Source organism: Sphaeramia orbicularis, chromosome 11 (assembly GCF_902148855.1).
Source record: "Sphaeramia orbicularis chromosome 11, fSphaOr1.1, whole genome shotgun sequence".
In the NCBI taxonomy this organism is placed as follows: Eukaryota; Metazoa; Chordata; class Actinopteri; order Kurtiformes; family Apogonidae; genus Sphaeramia; species Sphaeramia orbicularis.
In genome coordinates this window covers 15,618,649-15,639,316 of record NC_043967.1, presented here as the reverse complement: position 1 = coordinate 15,639,316, position 20,668 = coordinate 15,618,649, and the positions used below count along the sequence as shown (strand labels likewise).

The 20,668-nt window shown below is 37.4% G+C and overlaps 1 protein-coding gene across 1 annotated transcript in view; it reads left to right on the top strand.

The window, feature by feature from the left end:
- Positions 1 to 20,668, top strand: part of kcnh8 (potassium voltage-gated channel, subfamily H (eag-related), member 8) — a 95,697-nt gene that overhangs the window by 58,362 nt on the left and 16,667 nt on the right. The window contains exons 10-12 of the mRNA XM_030148160.1: positions 724 to 973; positions 13,431 to 13,645; positions 17,739 to 17,777. Of these exons, the coding sequence (XP_030004020.1) occupies positions 724 to 973; positions 13,431 to 13,645; positions 17,739 to 17,777 (504 nt within the window). The remainder of the gene's footprint in view (positions 1 to 723; positions 974 to 13,430; positions 13,646 to 17,738; positions 17,778 to 20,668) is intronic.

Sequence of the window (20,668 nt, the reverse complement as noted above, 5' to 3'; positions counted from 1 at the left end):
TTATTAGTAAGTTTTTATTTGTATGTTTTTCAATTACAAGAAATTTCAGGCAACCCCATTTGAATTCCAGGTGACCCCACGTGGGGTCCCGACCCCAAGGTTGGAAAACACTGTAATATATGATAAGATGACAAGAGACAAACAATGAAAAACTCTATTTTTGTTAGTGTGTTGTACTTGTGCATTACATTTAAAAACAATACCCTGCGGCCAGTGTGGCCAAGGATAAAAAAATGTCCGAAAAATAAGTAAAGGTTCATTTTTGGTATTTTTTGTACTCACTATAGGGGCTGTTTTACTCCAGAAACATACATATACTATTTATGTGAATATATGTTGAGGATGCTGTATCAAAATGAATTGGCCTCACCCAGAAATTAGGGTTAGGGTATATTCCTTTTATGATTCTAATCCATTCCTCTTTTGCTGTGGTTCAGCATTTAAATACCTTTTCATCAGATTTGATGGTTTAGTCACACAGTTTTCCCTACCCAAAAATTGTGATGCTTTTCTTTCACAAATGTGGGAATGATGGTCCAAAATTACATTAAAATGTACAAAACAGTGAAATTTTTCTTGCTTGGCTGTCCAGCACTCTGAGTGCCCAACACCCCTAAACCTTTGATCCCAGAATTGCTCCTGTTTTACAGTATTGGATATTTTCCTCACTCTTTCCTGCTCTATTTTTCTCTTCTTTGTTCCTCTGCCTCCTCTTCTTCACAGCTGTTGAAAGACTTCCCGGATGAGCTGCGATCCGATATCACCATGCACCTTAACAAGGAGATCCTGGAGCTGTCGCTGTTTGCCTCTGCCAGTCGTGGCTGCTTGCGCTCCTTGTCGCTGCACATGAAGACCTCCTTCTGTGCTCCTGGAGAGTACCTCCTCCGGCAGGGTGACGCACTCCAGGCCATCTTCTTTGTCTGCTCAGGATCCATGGAGGTGCTGAAGGATGGGATGGTTCTGGCCATTCTCGGTAAGATAAAGGGACAGAGAGGAGGATGTGGCGTGGTGTGGCCAAGCGACAGAAAGAATCCCCACACACCGCCATTATAGTTTTGAGGAGAAACAGAGCCTCACAGTGAGCATTTTAATAAAGCTCTGTGCGGCTCATTGTGATGAAGCCCAGTCTTGTAAATGCGTTTATTGTTTAGAACTGGGACATTACAGGGTCCTAAAATCTGCAGCTTTTTGTCAGGATGTATTGTTATGAACCTCCTTTAACATCGACTATCTGAGCACCAATGTACACCAGAGTATTGACAATGAGACCAAGACTAGACATGATTCACAGTTAGGGCATAATGGCAATCAAGCCTTCCAAAAATTACACAGATTGATATGGTATGATATGACCAGACCAGACCAATTTAAATTTTCTTGCTATAATACTGAAATAGAAGTTATCTTTAATGGGATTTACCAATAAAGCCAGTAGATGTGTATATTTCTTTTAAAGGTGCGGGAGACTTTCGTGACTAATTTTTCATCAAATCTGTAAAACCTCAGTCATAGCCTAAGTATCATGAATCCATAAGTCTTTCTGTGATTACTCATCTGAATGTCTTGCATCACTGTGAACAATTTTGAAGTGCCATCTACCATAAGTAAACCATTTGTTTACAAACAGAGCTGGGAGGTCACTCGGGCATCTTCGGAATTTTGTCGTGACGTGCATTGTGGGAAACAGAGGTTCGCGCAGCCACCCTGGCAGCGGCAGCTTCTACAGACACAATGCGGAAACGGCAGGAGCTCCCTTCCCTCTATGCATATTTCTCCAGCCATTTCCGCATTTCAGACGTTTCTGCGTCGTGTTTGTTTCATCCATATAATATCATATGGCTGCAGCAGCGGCTACGCGAACCTCCATTTCCCACAATGCATGTGACGACAAAATTTCGAAGATGCCCGAGTTACCTCCCAGCTCTGTTTGTAAGCATATGTTTATGGTGAATGGCACTTCGAAAGTGAGTAATCACAGAAAGACTTACAGATTACTTGGGCTATGACTGGGGTTTTACAGATTTGATGAAAAATTGTTGACGAAAGTCTCCCGCACCTTTTAGTATCTAATACAAAATGTGGGAAATGTGGGTTTCGGTCGGTCCAGGACTTGAGGAGACTTCAGGCAGACCCAGTCCCATTCATTTCAGACACAAAAGTGAACTTGATTTTCAGAGTCTGACCAATCCTTTCACCCCAAACTCATACAAGTAAATATTACATATTTTATTTTGACCATTTTCCACAAGCTACATATCCTCTGAAAATTCTGAAATTAAATGGACCTTTCTGAAACACACAGTTCAGGAGAAAATGGACTTCGTTTGAGGTCTTTCTCTGTCTTAGTAACAAACTCTCAAAAGATCCCCCCAACTCAGTGTTGACTGCCAGAGGCTAACATGAGTAAGAAAATGAAGTGAATGACATGATAAAATCCTGAAAGCATTATTGGTGCCATGTCAGAAAAATCTAATCTGATGTTATAACACGAAAACTTTCATGTTATTACATGAAGATTTTTATATTAAAAACAACATACACTGTAATCTGATGTTATAATGTGAAAACTTTAACATAATGTTATAAATGTTTACATTGTTCAAAATGTGAAACTAATGCATAAGGAAATGATGTATGGAGAACAGACAAAAAGAAGAATATTGATGATTTATGCAGTTTGTTTTAAGTTCTGTTTTAGAGATGGTGAGATTCTGCTGTTACTGAAGATGATGGATGATGCTGTGATTAGTTGGTTCACACTAAGGATGATTTTAAGATGGAAGAATGAGATATAGCATCAGCATCTGAGATTATCAGGGATTTATCCAAACAACAGGTCTCTAAAACATCCATAGATTCTCCTGATCCTCCAGATGATCAATGACAGACCTGAAGATGGTTGGACTTGCTCTTTCTTCTGGTCACTCACATGTTCTGTGGTATGAACACATAAAGGTATCACTTCATGATCTAATCATGTGTGATACTAAACTTTTACTAACTGAACTTCACCACTTATATTGAACCATCAGAAGCCAAACTCCAGAGGCATTAGATAAAGGTCATGTGACATTACTGACCAATCAGTGCCCTTTAGAAACACACAGCTGTATTTAACATGGAAGATACAAACACTAACCTGTTGTAGGTAAACGCTTTGCATATGCATTAAAATCTGGAAAATCTATATTCTTCTGTTCTTCAGACACCTTTTACATGAGCATGAGTTTCATGTTATTTATAATGCAGGAATATCTCACAATACAGTCTGGAAGTTTTCACATTATTACATGATATGCTATGATATTTTAACAAGATAGGTTATTACGTATCAGTGTATAACGTGACACTTTTCTTGTTATCCCTGAGATATTGAACATTTTTTATTCTCCCAACATGGCAGCTATACACTTCCGTATAAAATAATGTTTGTTACTGGTACAAAAAAAAACCAAACAAACTGTGTATTAATATGGTATTTCAACTTTATCAATCTGTTGGAGAGATGATTCCTCTTGCCAACAAGTTGTTGTTTTTTTTTTTACAATAACAAATACATCAGACAATGTACAGGCAATTTAGTGCTATCCCTGCAGTTATGGTCGTTACTGGTCTACAAATAAAATTCAGAGCCTTTGTCTGAGCCTGTGAATGTGGTTGAGACAGAGATGAGACCAGGACCTTCAAATGTGATCTGGAGACCATTATCAATGTGAACACTGTTCTGTCGTACTATAACACCAGGCTGTAATTGCTGGAAATAGGTTTTCTTTCTGTAGAGTTACCTGAAATAGTGCAACATAGGTTATATTCAGGGTTGATTTGAAAATCATTGGTACATACATTTAAGCTGAGCAGAGCTGACAGGTAAACACCAGGCTTTTATTATTTTATATAACTATATATGAGTAACCTGTAATCTGTATTCCAGTTCTGTTCTACTAAACCACTCCAATGCTGAAGTCTCAGCCTGAATGTAGTCAAGACTGCCTTAGACCACTGTAATTCTGTCTCGTCCAGTTCAATCTGTTTTTTCCACTTAAGTCCAGCCCATCTCACCAGTCCAATTCCCAGGAGTCAGGTAATTTCACTCATTCAATTCAGACCAGTCCATCCAGTTTGTGGTGTGCTGTCCAGTCTATTAGAGGCATTACAGTTCTTAAAGCTTTTCCCCTTACAGATTTAAATGACTGCTTGATTCGCCCTGATAACGGTTAATTCCACCATCAGCCACCGTCACTGGCCTGTGTGCATTGTTCAACAAAAGGTTAAGTGAAGTCAGCAAAAAAGGGAGAAAAATGTGATGGAAACAATGTCCTCTAATTAATGAAGAATAGAGTCCAAAACAACTGCTAAGGCTGCAGTTCAGTTCCAGCTAAGAAAAGCAGTTTAATTTAAAAAAAAAAAAAAAAAATCCAATGATGCATTTCAGGTCATTATGTTATTGTTGTACCAGTAGCTTAACGTTATCTTTCTTTTTCTCATCTTAGATATTGGCTTGCAACTAAATCATTGCAGTTTGCTGTTATTGACTTTCTTTAGTAGCAGTCCTTCTTTGAGACACTGCTTTTTTGTTACTGTTGTGTTAAAGAAGCAGCTGTAGAAAAAAAGCACCAAAAATAATTTTCTAGGAGGAAAAACAAATGCCATGCAAGCAACCCTCTACCATCCAAGTATATCCTGTCTGACCTTAATGGGATTTGCTCTCTTACCTTCATGAGACAGCATTATAGACCAATTTTGTACGAACTCTGTATATGCGTATGATATGATAGGGCTGTGTGATATAACAGTGCATTGAGTGACAATAGAGAAACGTCTATCATTTCATATTATACTCTATGACACTTTTTCTGGGTTCCGACTTTTTTATAAACGACAAACCATTGCAACCCAATTCACAATAGGCCTTCTATAAATTGTGAGAAGGCAATTTAATCCATAAAACATGAATATCCTGACCATTTTTCTGTTATTTTATATTGTTATAAGGCTTATTATCTTGAACTGATAAATCAGCCAGTTGAAGAGATATGGCTGTTATTATTAAATGCAAACTTTAATAATCATATTCCCAACAAATACTTTATGAGACCAAATTGCTGTATTAAGTCAAAGCATGTTTTTTTTTCAGTAAAGTATATAGGAATAAGATAAAATAGATAAATTAAGCATGGTACTGTCATGAGGCATTTCGCTTTTCTCACCTGTTTCTTAATGATTTTTTTTTAATATTATTTGCAGTTTTTCCCACAACAACCTCAAAAAAAAAAAAAAATCATCAATCATCTTGTCACCCATGGTTGCAACCAAACAGAAATCTTTGTGGCTTTTGCGTGAAGTCAATGTGCGCATATCAAAAATTGCAGTTCCTCGAATGTCCTATAGACCCCTATGTTAACATGTCCAACTTTACAGCAGAGATAAAGGTGTTTACAGCTTGGTACAAAAAGCGATTTTAGCCTCTGTAGTTAATTTCTTGCTTCTTAACAAGTGGACAGGGTTTTATTTTTTTATAACTTAGCTGCTGTTATATTAAGGCGTGTCCACTTTGATTGACAGGTTAGTGTCACTGAATGATAGCGACATGATAATGATGGCGACACTGGACAGAATATAGAAGCAAAGAGACAAAACTGATGCTTTTTTGACAAATGCTTTCAGTTAGGTAGTTTGATTTGTAGTAATGAGTGTAGTTATAGAGATAAGAGGAGATGACAAAATTACAGTGGTTTTTGACAACCAATTTCAATCCACAGTGGCAGAGAAATGGGTCTTTTTCTGGACATTTCTGTTGCAATGGAACGGTGTATTGACTTTCTTTGCTCGGAGCTCATTTTATTGAATGAAATATATTTTCTGACAGACAGATGTACAGAAATGGTGTATAAGGAGTTACTCTAAAAAAAGCAGTTAGATGTTTACAGTTCCTTGATTACAATACCTGGCATGTTAGCACTACTCAGCTACATGTTGTTAATATTAGCATTATTTGGATTAGCTTAATAAATGTTAGTCAGCTGGCCGGTTAATTAGCCCAGTTTGTGCTAGTAATGTAAGTAATGTGCTAATATAATAAGCCAAGCAGACATTACTTTTATCAAAGACAAGTGTACAGTCACGAAGAAAATTATTAGACCATCAAAAGTCATCAGAAACAATGGTTATGCAATCAAGTACTAACTCCTGTGTGTATCATGTGACTAAAACAGACAGAAAAGAAAACATGGAATACCTAAAAGCATTGTTTTTGTCAGTGCAATGCCATAGCTATTGATGTAAGAACTGAAGTGATTTTGGTTATTATCAAGAAAACATGAAAAATGGCTAGATATAAGCTCTGAAATTAAACTCTTATGAGCTATTTTTGTTGTTATCATTATGTTTGTCCTAACAAATGTACCTTTAGTTGTACCAGGCATTAAAATGAACAAGAAATTGAAGAAAACAAGGGTGGTCTAATAATTTTTTCTGCGACTTTATGTGTTAACATTAAGTAGGTGAAATGACTTGGAGTTAACATGACAGTGACAGTCAGTGTGGTTGATCTATGTTCTTTTTTTTAAGTTAGCTTTATAATTAACAGGGCTCTCAAGTTTTGAACTGAGGTCAGAGTGAGATTTTGGCGGTGGCAGGGGTGGGAGTTTGGTTGGGGTGGGGACAGCGGTCTGATCTGATAAATGACATAAAATCATACAACTAAAAATTTTTATTTCATTCAGCATCTCTTAGTGCAGGTGTGTGTGTGTGCGCACACATGCGTGTGTGTGTGCATGCAAGTGTGTGTGTGAGAGAGAGGGAGAGAGAGAGAGATAAAGTTAGTGTTATTTATTGTTCTTCGACGAGATCAATGTGACAGCTGTTCTCTTCTGAAATGTTGTAAGGGGAATATCTCAATCTTACCTGGATACAGCGATGCTATTTTTTGATTGGCTGTTCAGTAGCTATATTCTTTTTATTTGATTAGCTGGTGCGTGGCAGCTGCCTTCTGAACTCTACGGGGAACCCACTTGATTCCTACCTGTTCCCTTGTTACTAAAAATAGCGGCACAACATGTTGGGCATTATCCTGGTCATTTTTCTGTGTGAGAAATACAAGGTGTGGCATGTGTGCATGTGAACGGGTTGAAATGTGTGAGTCTCAAGCCCAGTGTTTGAGACTTGAAAGCCCTGATGAGAGCACCTTCATATCCTAAAATGAGCTCAAGTGTCCAAAAAAAATACCAAGATCGTGACGACCAAGGCTTAAAAAAGCATAAAAAAAATAATGCTAGTCTTAAAAAATGCACTGTCTCGACCCAAGTCTTGATTGTAATATCTCAGCCCAAGACCTAAGGATGGAATCTATGAGCGGTGAACTCATTTGTTTCACTGTGTCACACTCATCACACTCATTTACGTTGATATAAGATTCAAAATTTACTGGAATCATAATGGAAGATGATTAAATACCTTTTAAACATCAAGTATATAACTGAAAATGCATTAAGGAATACACAAGTTTTACATAGACTATTTCTAAAATGAATTTATTGAAAAGTTATAATCTGTTATCTATATTGTACATGATGTTTTGGTTGTATTCTGTTGCCCAAGTGTATGAATGAATGAATGAGCCTGTAAGCAAAGTGTTAAAAAAGCGAGTCTGAATCTGCAGCCAACACTTTGTCTTGAATTAGACACTGTGTATGTGTGCAGTGTGTGTTTACAATACCTGTTGTTTTAGCTCAGGACCAATATGCAACAGCTTCTGTTGAAAAAGGGAAAGTTTGTGTGTGTATAGAGTAGGCGGAATTGTTTACTGGTGTACAGAATGATGTGTGTGTGTGGGTGGGTGCATGTGTGTGTGTAGGCTTGACAGGCGGAGAGCATTGTCTCTGTGTTTGCCTGCTGACTGTGCAGAAGGTCAGACTGACATTGAGTGTCTGACTGAAGGAGAAAAAAGCTCCCCACTCTCCTTCTGTGTTTCTCTGTCTGTTTGTGTGTATGTGAGATTCTCTCCACCCGTCTCTACCCGTCACACCATCAGTCTGTAGCCACAGCTTGGTACCACACAATAAAGAGTGGGTGAAGAGAAAGAGAGAGGCCATGGTGGGAGACATGAAACACAGTGAGGATGAGAAGGTAGTGGGGTTGAGGAAGAGGAATGAGTGAGGTCCAAATTCAGGCAGAAATTAAAGAAAAGATAATGGAGTTTGGACGGATGGAGACAGGCGGAGGATTTAAAGAAGGGAAGGAAGACTCAATGACATTTAAAAAAGAAAAAGAAGCCATTGTGTTGATGTAGAGGACTGAGGGGAAAGGACACAAGAGATAGTACTGAGCAGTGGTGCAAAAACAGAGCAGAAGGGATAAGATGGATGGGAGACGGAGGAGGGAAGAAAACAAAAAAAGGAACAGGAAGGACAGGAAGTGAGGAGAAACCAAGAAAAAGTGAAAAGCAAATGACAAGAAAAGTAAGAGGGAACTAGACTCAAAATGTAAAAAGAATGAGGAAACACAGAGAGGGAAGGAAAACAGGGATGGACGACACAGGAAAAGAGGAGTAAAAATAGGGGGGAGCAAAACCACAGAAATAAAAATGGGAAGAGGAGCGAGGCGGTTTATCCGAGGAACAGAAGACAAGCACACAGGGTTTTGATAGCAGGAGCACTGGGAAATCGAGAAATGGAGAGTGAGAAATGATGAGTGAGGTGAGGGAGGAAAAAGACAGTGGGAGAGAAAAGAGTGAGAGTGCGAGAGGAGGAGAGGGAGAAGGGGGAGTAAGAGCAGTCACGACGTGCCACTCCATCAGCCTTGGTGTAATTGAGCAGCGTTCACAGCTCACAATGACCATAATGAATATTTTATCAGCGCTTAAGGGACATTAACAGTAGCGTTATTAACAGGGTACTTAGCTAAATACTGTATGTATTAAGAGAACAGGAAATGACTGTTACTTGAGTCAAGCAAACAAAACAGCATCGCAGTGGTAGACAAATTCACATGCAGATGTTACTATTTTATTACTGCTGCATTAAGAACTGATCAGTTCATCTGAATATTTTCTGACAAGTCGGTGGCTGCAGGATATAAACAGAAGGGAAAGACTGCATATAAAACCTTGGTTTTGGGTTTGTTTGTTTATAGCAGCCTTGTTGGTCTCTGTGGTTTTGGCGTATTTTATCAAGATTTTACAGTAGTCGCTTTTCTATTGGACATATGTTCAAAACTTTACCAATATTTACTAAAGACTTAAAACTTAACTTAAAAAGCAAAAGTGCGTAATGTCAGTTTTTCCACTAAATCACAAATGCGATGATTTGTTTATTATCGCGAGATGACACGAGAAGTCATTCCATAAACATGGCAACGAACATAAATATCATGTTGATTTACAGATATATTCATTATTATTATATCACTCTATCCTGTACTACAATAAAAAATGATTCAGTTTTCTGGTGTGTCCACACATACCGTGCCATGTTTCTTTTTAAACCCTTCTTCTTCACTTGTTGTAATGTCCATCAACAGCAGAAAAAGGTCTTCCTATTGCAGTTTTGCGTGATATACCAATTGTGCTATGCCCAAAAAAAACACCTCTTGCCAGCGCAAAAACTTTTAATTGAAAAACGAGTTTTGGCGAAATTTTGCCATTAGGTATTTTTTTATGTGGAAGGGTCAATGGAAAAGCAACTAATTTGGTTGACAGCTATGTTCTGGAGGACAAAGTAATCACATTTCCATTGACCGTCAAATCACGCAAATATAACTTGCGCAAAAAAATTTGCCGAATGGAAAAATGACAATTTTGCACAAAACTCCAAGGGAAAGACCTTTTTGCGCAGCTAGTCACGCGAACAGAAAAAAAAACAGATGTTGGTGGATGTTACAACAAGTGAAGAAGAAGAGTTTTAAAACAAACATGGCGCAGTATGTGTGGACACATGAGGAAAGTGAATAATTTGTTAATTTAGTATGGGATAGAGGGGTAACGAGCATTCTAGATTCAAAACAACAGAGAAATGCAAACACTTTCCAGGACCTAGAGGGTGCTGTGAGAGAGAGAGAGAGAGAGAGAGAGATAGATAGATAGATAGATAGATAGATAGATAGATAGATAGATAGATAGATAGATAGATAGATAGATAGATAGATAGATAGATAGATAGATAGATAGATAATACATTTGTTAACGTGATATTTATGTTCGTCGCCATGTTTATGGAATGACTTCCCGTGACATCTCGTGATAATATAAAAATATATTATAATAATAATATAATAAAGCACTTATTAATGTTTTATTCAGGATGACCATTCTTTGCAATGACCACGTCATGAACTTAACATTTTTCCTTTAAAAACATCAAATTTTCAAGTGTCAGTGGTGTCTTAATAACTAGAAATTAGCCTAAGTCTTTACTCTTACTAAGAGTCTTACTAAGTCTTACTAAGATACTACTGCTATGTATGTTTAAGAATGTCAGGTTAGTTGTGAAATCTTATCAAAGAAATTACTAAATTACTATAATAATTGTCACATTTATAACGTGATAGCTCATTGGAGTTTAATAAATCATTGCTTTATAGATAATTATTATTAAGGCATAATATAGGTTCCCAGATTTTGCTCGCACTTTATATTACAGCTTGATAATAGCATGGTAATGGTTCAATAATATATAGGAAATAATATAGTAATACCATGCTGCTTCTGTAATCACCATTCAGTCCTGTAGTAACAGTAGGTAACAATAAAAATACAGTTGCCATTTCATTATGCTCAGATTCATCCTCCCTTATGTTCTAGGCATTTATGTTTATTTCAGTGTAATACTGTTTTATTTTTATTAATATAGGTTAGTTTTATCTGGAAGTACTTCTGGTTGTTTCTGTGTAGTAAGTGCAAAACCACACAGTTGGATTTCATTTCATGGTAACATTAGACCAGTGGTTCTCAGTTTTCTTCTGTCTGGCCCACTTTGGAGGACGAAAAATCTCCAGGCCCCCCTCAACCTCAACAACATTGTAAAAGTGGTTCAATTATAACTTTTACAGAAAGAAGCATCAATATTATAACAATAACTTTTGCTTTTCCTTGAATAATTAAAAATAACTTAGATTTTTGCTTGAATAATAAAAATAAACTCAACAAAACCAACCCCCTGGGACAATACTTTTCCAAATAAAAATAGGAAATGCGCAATTATCTTAAAACTAAGATGATAAAGTTACTTTTTTTTAGAACAACAAACAAATTTTGGTAACAAAGATGAACATTTTAACAATATCAGTGGCTGTAATGAGCCCGTTTACATTGCACATCTCAGAACATTAAAGTGCAAACTGTACAAACTGTGCAAAAACAGAAACATTGCACATTTTTTTCTTTTCCAGTCCAATCCTTGTCCATTCTCCAAAGCTAAACTCTTTGTCTAGTCTAGTGACAGATCACCATGGCAGTAGATTGGTTTGTTGTACGTCCCTAAAATAAGTCAAGGGTGCTCCAGTGTTAAAAAATTAGTTCCACCTGCTACATGTTCTAACCTGAAGAAAAAAAAACACCCAGGCATGATCCCATGCCCCCCCTGGCAAGCCTTTGTGCCTCCCGTAGGGGGGCCCGCCTCACAGTTTGAGAAACACTGCATCAGATTAAAATTTACTGGTAAAATGGTTACCGGTAAACACTTGTGGTCATTTCTGCATAATAACTATTAATCAGGGCTGAAAAATGCAAGCCTACCTGTTTCTATTTAACTTCATAAGTAGCTTCATACAGTTATTTTTAGTGATTTATGGTCTGATTTTCAGGTTTGGAGTAATCAGAATAAACCTTCCAAACTCCCAGATTTTCCTTTTTAACCCTTAATGGGACACTCATAGAAGTACTCTGAAACTCAAAACCTAAGTGTGTTATTGGAGGACATAACAAGACTATTACTTTTGTGAAATTTTTCAAAGTGTTTTGTTTTTATGTAGAAAATCACGGTCAGTGAAGTTACCATATTTGGTTCCCTGCCCATATGAGGAAAAAAAAAACAAGAAGTAAATATGAAAAATACAAGAAAAAAATATGTAAGTTGAAAGGAACATGTATTTTAGAACATTAGAACAACACTTTTATTACTCCCCTTCAGGTGAAATCACGAGCTCAAAGCGTTCTTGATAGTAACAGGCATTTATTGTGTATGTCTTTAACATGCCATGCCGTGAGAACTACATAAACACAAAGAAACAAATCACATACAATGAGCATAAAGCTATACAAGCATTCTCATAGAGAATGACAGACAAAACTAACCAAACATACATTTTCCCTTACATCCATTTATCTATTAACAGATTATGCTGAGCGTTGACAGAAAGTTGACTTTCACTTTCACATCGCATGAATGCTAATTAGCATAATTAAACTATAAACAAAACGTACCTCATTGGCTGCTTTAACTCAAGGGGAATAACAAGGAAACTTCTGTGGTAACAAGTCTTTAGAATCCAAATGTCCAGCAAAATCTGTTTTCCACAAAAGAAACAAGGAAACTTTACAGGTGCTCTTCACCACATGTGTCTGTAACAGAGATGCACAGTGAGTGCAGCATAAAAGCTTCCTGACCCCACAGCGACACAAAAACATTGGTTCCACTATAACATGAGACAGGTCTTATTAGACTAATGTACCAGGTTTCATGTTCCTATTTATGTTTATTCATTAATAAAAAGTGTCTTTATTATAACATGAGTTAGTTTTTATATTTTATATTAACTGAAATTGTATAACTGTCTAACAGCAGCTACAACTTTTAGAACAGTAGACCATCATAAGTGCTGATCCAGACACCTGTCTACATCCACATTCTCCCTTTGAACATCATTCCTTACATTAGTACCATTACTTCATGGTACCGAACAAAGCAGGTACACTCACTGTTCATGCAGAGGTGGACCTTACAGACCCTGTAGACCATATTGGACCTGAGATTGTTTCCTCACTGTCCTCACTGGAACTGTTGCCGTCACTGTCTTGTAATGTATGTGGAAATTGCCAAAAATAATCAGTTGCCCGATAAAGGGTTAATCTTAATAAACCTTAAAATGTTAACACTTTGGTATTTCCCTCATACTGATTCTGAATTTAGTGAATCTGTCCATTTTAACAGAACTTGCTGCTGAATAGATCCATAATGACTCAGTTTTAATATTTTCTTAACTAAATGTGAGGGTGAGATACTTTGCCTCCAGCAGATGTGTCCAGCATTGGAGTTGGAGGTTAAGTCTTAACTAAACAGATGGTCTACTTAAAGTTACACCACAGTGTTGCAGCAAAACCTCTCACACACCTCTCTGAAACTGAAGGATCTTCAGTGTGTCTGACAGCTGACATGTGTACATACATTACACTATAACACCTACCCTGACCCCTCCGTCTGTGTTCTCTCTCCGAGCAGGAAAAGGAGACCTTATTGGAGCGAATCTGTCCTTGGATGACCGAGTGATAAAAACCAACGCAGACGTGAAGGCTTTGACCTACTGCGACCTGCAGTGTGTTAACCTGAGGGGACTGTACGAAGTGTTGGACCTTTATCCTGAATACTCCCACCACTTTGTGCAAGACATCCAGCAGGACCTCACATACAACCTGAGAGAGGGACATGAGACGCATGTGAGTCTGTCTGGGTAGTTTCTGTGAAATTCCCACAGCTGCTGCCCTTGTATCGCTTTGCTTAGCGTTTTTAGTTTATTGCCATATCCCCAAAATGATGTTTCCGTGCACCCAAAGGTTATTATGTTTACTGGTGACCAATGACAGATGGTTTTGTCAGTTTAGGTAGAGCAAAAGGGAAGTGAAAACAGAGTCATAGGAGTTAATGACTGTTTATTAAAGTAACTAAAATAACTGGCTTTACATCTCTGTTATATTATACTCTGATGTTCACCTTTTTAACTCATCTGAATAAACCTTCATAAATCCTAGTTTTTTCTTTCTTATGTAACCTTGAATTTAATTAACAGCGTAAGCAACAGCAGAACAGAGAACTTTATTCAGAGTTGCCAGTTTTGACTTTTTTAGAGTTACACAAATTTGCAACAAATGTCACTTTCTTACTGTTTTTTTTTTTTTTCAATGACGTGCAGCTCTTTCTAAATAATCCAAATGAACCAGTTTTTTGTTCATGTAAAAACCACCTTTTTAATTTAAGTTTAAGTGCCAGTTTTCCTCTGACATAAACTCTGCTTATGTATCAGAGTTTCTCAGACTAAAAACAATTAGAAACAAATGTATTTTTATTATAACTCATTTGTTATTAAAGCTTCACCTCTTTTGGAGAAATCCAAACTAACCTTGCTTACTCCCAGTTTTTTTTATTTGTATGTAAAAAAAAACAACAACCTTGAGATTAATTAGCAGTTCGACTCCCAGCGGTACAGTGAAGTGCTTCATACACAGTTGGCAGGTTTTCTGTAATCAATCAAGGTGGTGTAATAGTGTGCAAGAATGAGTGATGGGTTGAGAGAAATGGAAGAGGAAAGCAAGAAGGACTGGAGTCGGACGTGTGTAGAGTGAGAGAGAAAAGGGTAAAAATAGCTGGGGCACTTGGAGAAGCTCGACTCCTGTAATTACAGCCAGGTGTGCCTGTCTCTCCTGCCCAAACACCACTGGCCCACTTACAAACACACAGTCACACACACACACACACACACACACACATAGACAGACACACAGACAGACACACACATTGCTGCAGGGCTTTTAGGTGAGGCTAATGTGCAGAGGGCCAGCCCAAATCTCAGCACTGAGCAGAGAGTAAATGAAGGCAGCTCAGGATGGAGGGTTTGCTCGACCGTCGATGGTGGCTGTGAGATGTGGAGACTACTGTCCGGATATCACACTCACAAATAATGAGCACAACACATCAGCGTATTAAGGTGAATTATTTTCCTGCAACTTTGGAAAATAATTTACTGCAGGACCTTGTGAAAACACTTCTTCATATATTAACCCATAAAGAGCCAGTGCTACTTTTGAGGCAGTTCCCAAATGATTTTTTTTCTCTATTTTGAACTGGTCTTAAGTTATTTATCACCATTTATTCAAATATTATGCTCTGTATTTGGCATTCTTAAGTGAAAATCATGTATTTTTCTGTATTTGATTCACTGATCATGTAGACGTCCATAAAAGCTAAGTTAATGTTGAGAGTTCAGGGCTCAAAATTAACTTTTTGACCTAGGAGCACTGTGCTCCTAACCCTAAAAAGTTAGGAGCACAGGCTAAAATCTAGGCGCACCACTATTATATAAAAAATTTGGAGAACAAGCAAAACTCTTGGCCATACCAAGTAATATTCCTATATGTATTTAAGCAATGTTAACAACCTAGAATAAAGTATTTGAATAGAGTATGAAAGAAAAAGCTTACATTGACACAGGTCCAAAACAATTGTCAATGTGTGGTATATACTTTAGTTGGTTCTTGGAGAAGCAAGACGAATCACACCATTATTTGCAACAACCAACTTTTTTATTTCATGGCCTAAAGGCCCTTAGGGGCCGTTTACACGGCGTCGGCTTCAGTCGACTCCGGGAAGATTTCATCGCGGATTAGCCTTCTGTTAACATGGAAACGGTGCCTAGAGTGCCTGAATCAGGAAACTTTTGATACCAGGGTCCAGGGTGGAACGTTATCGATACGCTCCGCATTCCAGCTCCGTGTTAACGCGAGTCGGAGCGTTCCGGGGTAAAATATGACGTCACCGCATGCGCGCGCAGCCAAGTATCCGCCAATTAACCCACTCCGGGCCAGTTGGTGGCGGTAATGCGCCTCCAAGCTGGTTTGCCAGCCTCTATGACACAATAAAGCTGCAGAAAAAGAAGGAACAACCACAACAACAATGGCCGGTTTCAGAACAACATACGTGCTGCTAACTGTGCTCAGCTCGTCTGTCCAGACAAAGAAGTCCTGCATCTTTGTACGACCACTCGCCATTGTTGTTTGTAAATAGTGTTGTCCGCCTCCTCCTCTTCTTCTTCTTCTTCTCCTCATTTAAAGGCTGTCTAAACCGGAAATTGTTTGTGCGCAGGCGCCTGTTTTACCACCACTGTTTCACTACAGCTCTACATCGCCAGCTACTGGTCTGGCATGGCCACTACAGCGTATTCAGCCATTCTCGCGGACTCACGTTAACGCAGATCGTTATCATAGCGGCGTCGTCTTAACGCGGAATGATTTTATAACGCAAAGGAGAAATCTTTGCGGAGTGTTGCCGTGTAAACGTACCCTTATTAGTCACTGTGGTCTACACCACGCCTGAAGTCAGGAGATTGTTTCAAACGTCGGTGGAGTTATTTGATCCCTTTGTTTATGCCGCCTGCGCACGCGAGGGGGCGGGGACTAGATTTTCCGCTTCAGTCAGCGGGGCGTGGAGCTTGTTTATTTTCAGCTGACGAGTTACTTCTGCAGCCATTATTCTAGGCGCACGTATTAATTTTCGCTCATTTTTTTTATTGGCGCACCGTGCGATCGTAATCTCAAAAACAGTCGCACTACCGAAATTCTCAGGCGCATGTGACCATAATTCAGTCGCAGTCACGAGCCCTGAGAGTTATTATATCAAAAACAGAGAAAACGGAAGAAAAAGTTACTTTTTATTAAAATATATCATCAACTGAACACACTGATCACCATTTATTATAATATTATCCTCCATATTTTGCATGTTTCACTGTAATTCATGTATTTTCTTATATTTAGTTTCCTATATTTTATTTAGATATTCATGAAAGCTCAGAGAAAATTCAATGTTTTTATATCAAAACAGAGAAAACGGAAGAAGTGACTTTTTTATTAAAATATATCATTAACTGAACACACTGATCACCATTTATTAAAATATTATCCTCTGTATTTTGCATGTTTCACTGTAAATCATGTATTTTCTTATATTTAGTTACCTCCGCCAAGGAGGTTATGTTTTTGCCAGGGTTTGTTTGTTTGTCTGTTTGTTTGTTTGTTTGTCTGTCCGTTAGTGTGCAACATAACTCAAAAAGTTATGGACAGATTTTGATGAAATTTTCAGGGTTTGTTGAAAATGGGATAAGGAAGAAATGATTAAATTTTGGTGGTGATCGGGGGTGGGGGGGCCCACGGGGGGGGGCGCAGACCAGAAAATTTCATCAAAATCTGTCCATAACTTTTTGAGTTATGTTGCACACTAACGGACAGACAAACAAACAAACAGACAGACAAACAAACCCTGGCAAAAACATAACCTCCTTGGCGTGGGGGGGCCCACGGGGGGGGCCACTGATCAGCCTTAGCGGAGGTCTGCGCTCTCCGAGTGCTTCTAGTTTCCTATATTTTATGTAGATATTCTTGAAAGCTCAGAGAAAATTCAATGTTATATCAAAAACAGAGAAAATGGAAGAAAAGTGACTTTTTCAGTGAAGATATCAACAGAACAAACTCCATGGGTTTTACTGGTGAATCAGTGTTGTAGAAGATGACGGTGTTTCCGCATTCACTATGGAGCCTCTGAACGTCCAAATGGGTCATATCTGATGACCATGAAAAGATGACAAACTGCATTTTACACCAGTTATTTACATGTATTGATAGGATTAATGGATCAGCAGGTATTAATTATTTTATATCAGTAGATGCTGTTGATTGTTAGTTTATTTATTTATGGGTTAAAGCACCTCAATTTGCTCTTTCCTGCAAGTTCATTTTTATTTCCCCTTTGGTTCTCTTCCAGGTTAAAGCAAGGCTGTCCACGACAACTTTAGACACCCAGGTACTGTACTTCAACACAAGCACACACACACTGACTAATGATGTCAATCTAAAGGCGCCGTCACCTGCTTTTAGAGACATTAACTCAAAACGCTTACCCACCACCAGTCAGCTTAACCTTTTTGTTGACACCACAAGACGGCGTTTTAATCCACTCACAATGATGTAAAGAAACTCAAATGAATGTTCAATGTACATCAATTTTCGCCTTTTCTATTCAATGAAATGTCAGCAGGGCAGTCTGACAGGAGACCTCCATCACTGATAATGGACTCAATCGCTCTTTGTGACTTAATGATTCTGATGGAGAGATTTTATATAGAGCTTGACAGAGGAGAAAGATCAATCCCATGTCATTAAATAAAAGCTGAACCAGAATAGAATAGAGGGCGACGAAATGTGTTTTTTTTTTTCTAGTGTGTGTGAGAATTGGTACAAATATCATAATGTGTATTCAAATATTTGAGCAGAATCAATTCAGCTGTTTGAGGCATTAACCTTCTTGTGGTGTTAAGAGCAGGGGTCACAAACCCCTGATCAATAGGCTACTGTTGACCTTATTTTCTAGCATCTTAGCAGATTAATGCAGCTACAGAACCCTGATAATAGAAGACAAAGGTCACTGTGTTTATTATGAGCAATGTCAGTGTTTTCATTATTCAGCTGTAAATGTTGATCTTAGGATTTTTGGCCGACCTTGTCACACCTGAAGGTTACGTGAAACAACATGAATATATTTTCATTTTTAGCAGGCTTCTGCTTTAATCGTTATGTACAGTAATTCTCTACTCCAGGGCCAAGGCTTTGTGTGTTTCTGAATGTCCTTTAAATCACTCTCTGCAAAAACAACCTCACTACAAACAGAAAGAAGCCAAATATTATGAAATATGATAAAATTGTGTTAAAACAGGGATCTGCAACCTATGACTCCTGGGCTAAATGTGGTTCTTTATCCTCACTCAATGGCTCCCCTTGTCAAAAAACATAAGGAGCTTTTTGAAATGAACTGAATGAACAGTTACTTTTTAACATTGTTATAGGCCTAAATCAATTCTAACCCTGTCCATCTGCAAAAATATGCAGGCTATAGCTACACAGAATCAAAAAAATTTTTGACAGCATATAAACCAAAATGTATGCCACACTACATTATTTTTTTGCCAAATTTAGTCAGTTTGCATTTGTTAGTAGTTTGGCTGTTTAAAAGTCAGACCATATACATGAAAGTTGAGCTTTTTATCTATTACACAATATCATTTTGTTTGGAAATAGTGTACATTATTAAAAAATTGTACAAATCTTGAATGTTTTCTTTATCGTAGTTGTATAATTTCATAAATGCACCAAACATTGCATTATTGTAGTGGAAGTACAAAGTTAAATAGCAAAATAACAAACTAATCACAAATAGGCTACAGAAGAACAGCCCCCTCATGGTAAAATGTAGATGAGTTTAAATATTTTTTTTATGGCTTCAGTCCCATTTTTTCTTCTTTTTCGAATCAAAAATGACTCTTTAGGTTGTAAAGCTTGTAGATCCCTGAGCTAAAAGGTCTACCAATGGGGTAAGGATTATTAAAACTAGAATATGTCCCTTCTAGTCACTTAAAGACCATAATGAACCTTAAAACCTGGAAAAAAAACCAACACATTTTAATCACATTTCATATATTCCTCTGCTGTAATTATATACAAAGTATTGTTTTATGTGTTTATTATTAAAGTAGTAGTTGTGTTTTATATATTAGTGATTTAATGGGAAAGATCATATTAAGACAAACTTGTGCTTACAGACCATTTTCCCTTAAACACCATGCTGACAAATTTGGTTTTAAATATACTAAAAGAAACTCATCATCACCAATACTTATTTACGGTAGAGGCCTACTGTAAAAAGGTCAAGTCACAGTGTGATGTAGATTTTGAGTCACAGGTTCGGACATACATTAGTCTCACATAACCAGACCCATCTCCACACTTTATTAGCACCGTGTCAGTGCTGTAGATAGGTCTGACATCCTTGATTATCATTCTGGAATAGGGATGAAAGTTATTTGGGTGGTTGGCTAATTCTTGGGTGGTGGTGAGTGCAAGATGTTCCAATAGTGTCGGATGAGAGGTTGTGTTGATGGAATATGTCTACATGAACAGTATTAAAATGACAAAAATTCCTAACAAAAAAAACAGCAAATAAAAAGATGTGCATCTTTGCCAAAGCCTGGTATTTTCAGGGTGTAGTTGCAGGTTGGAAGATATTGTTTTTCACGTAGCAAGGAGAACTTTCAAAATAATAACACACAGTGGAAAGAAGAAGAATGAGAATCCTTCCACTGTGTGATTGAAATATTCATGGAAATATTCACCCTTATTCCAGCAAAGTACTTCCAGCAAGCCACACTAGCTATACATACATACATACATACCTACATACATATATTTCTTTATTTCATTATTTAAGGATCCCCATTAGTCTCTAGCAAAGCACAGACTATTCTTCCTGGGGTCCATTCCCAGTATTAAAGTATTACAATTTTTGCATTTACAAAGTACATAGACAGAAAAAAAAAAAAAACATAGTTACATTAATTTAGCGTTGTTTCATTATTGATTACAGATTTCTTAAGACTTGTTTTAAAAACAACATGATTACTTCTCAACATAAAAATATTACAATTATACATTTACAAAGCACATAGACAGAAAAAAAAACATAGTTACATTAATTTAGCGTTGTTTCATTATTGATTACAGATTTCTTAAGATTTGTTTTAAAAACAACATGATTACTTCTCAACATAAAAATATTACAATTATACATTTACAAAGCACATAGACAGAAAAAAAAACATAGTTACATTAATTTAGCGTTGTTTCATTATTGATTACAGATTT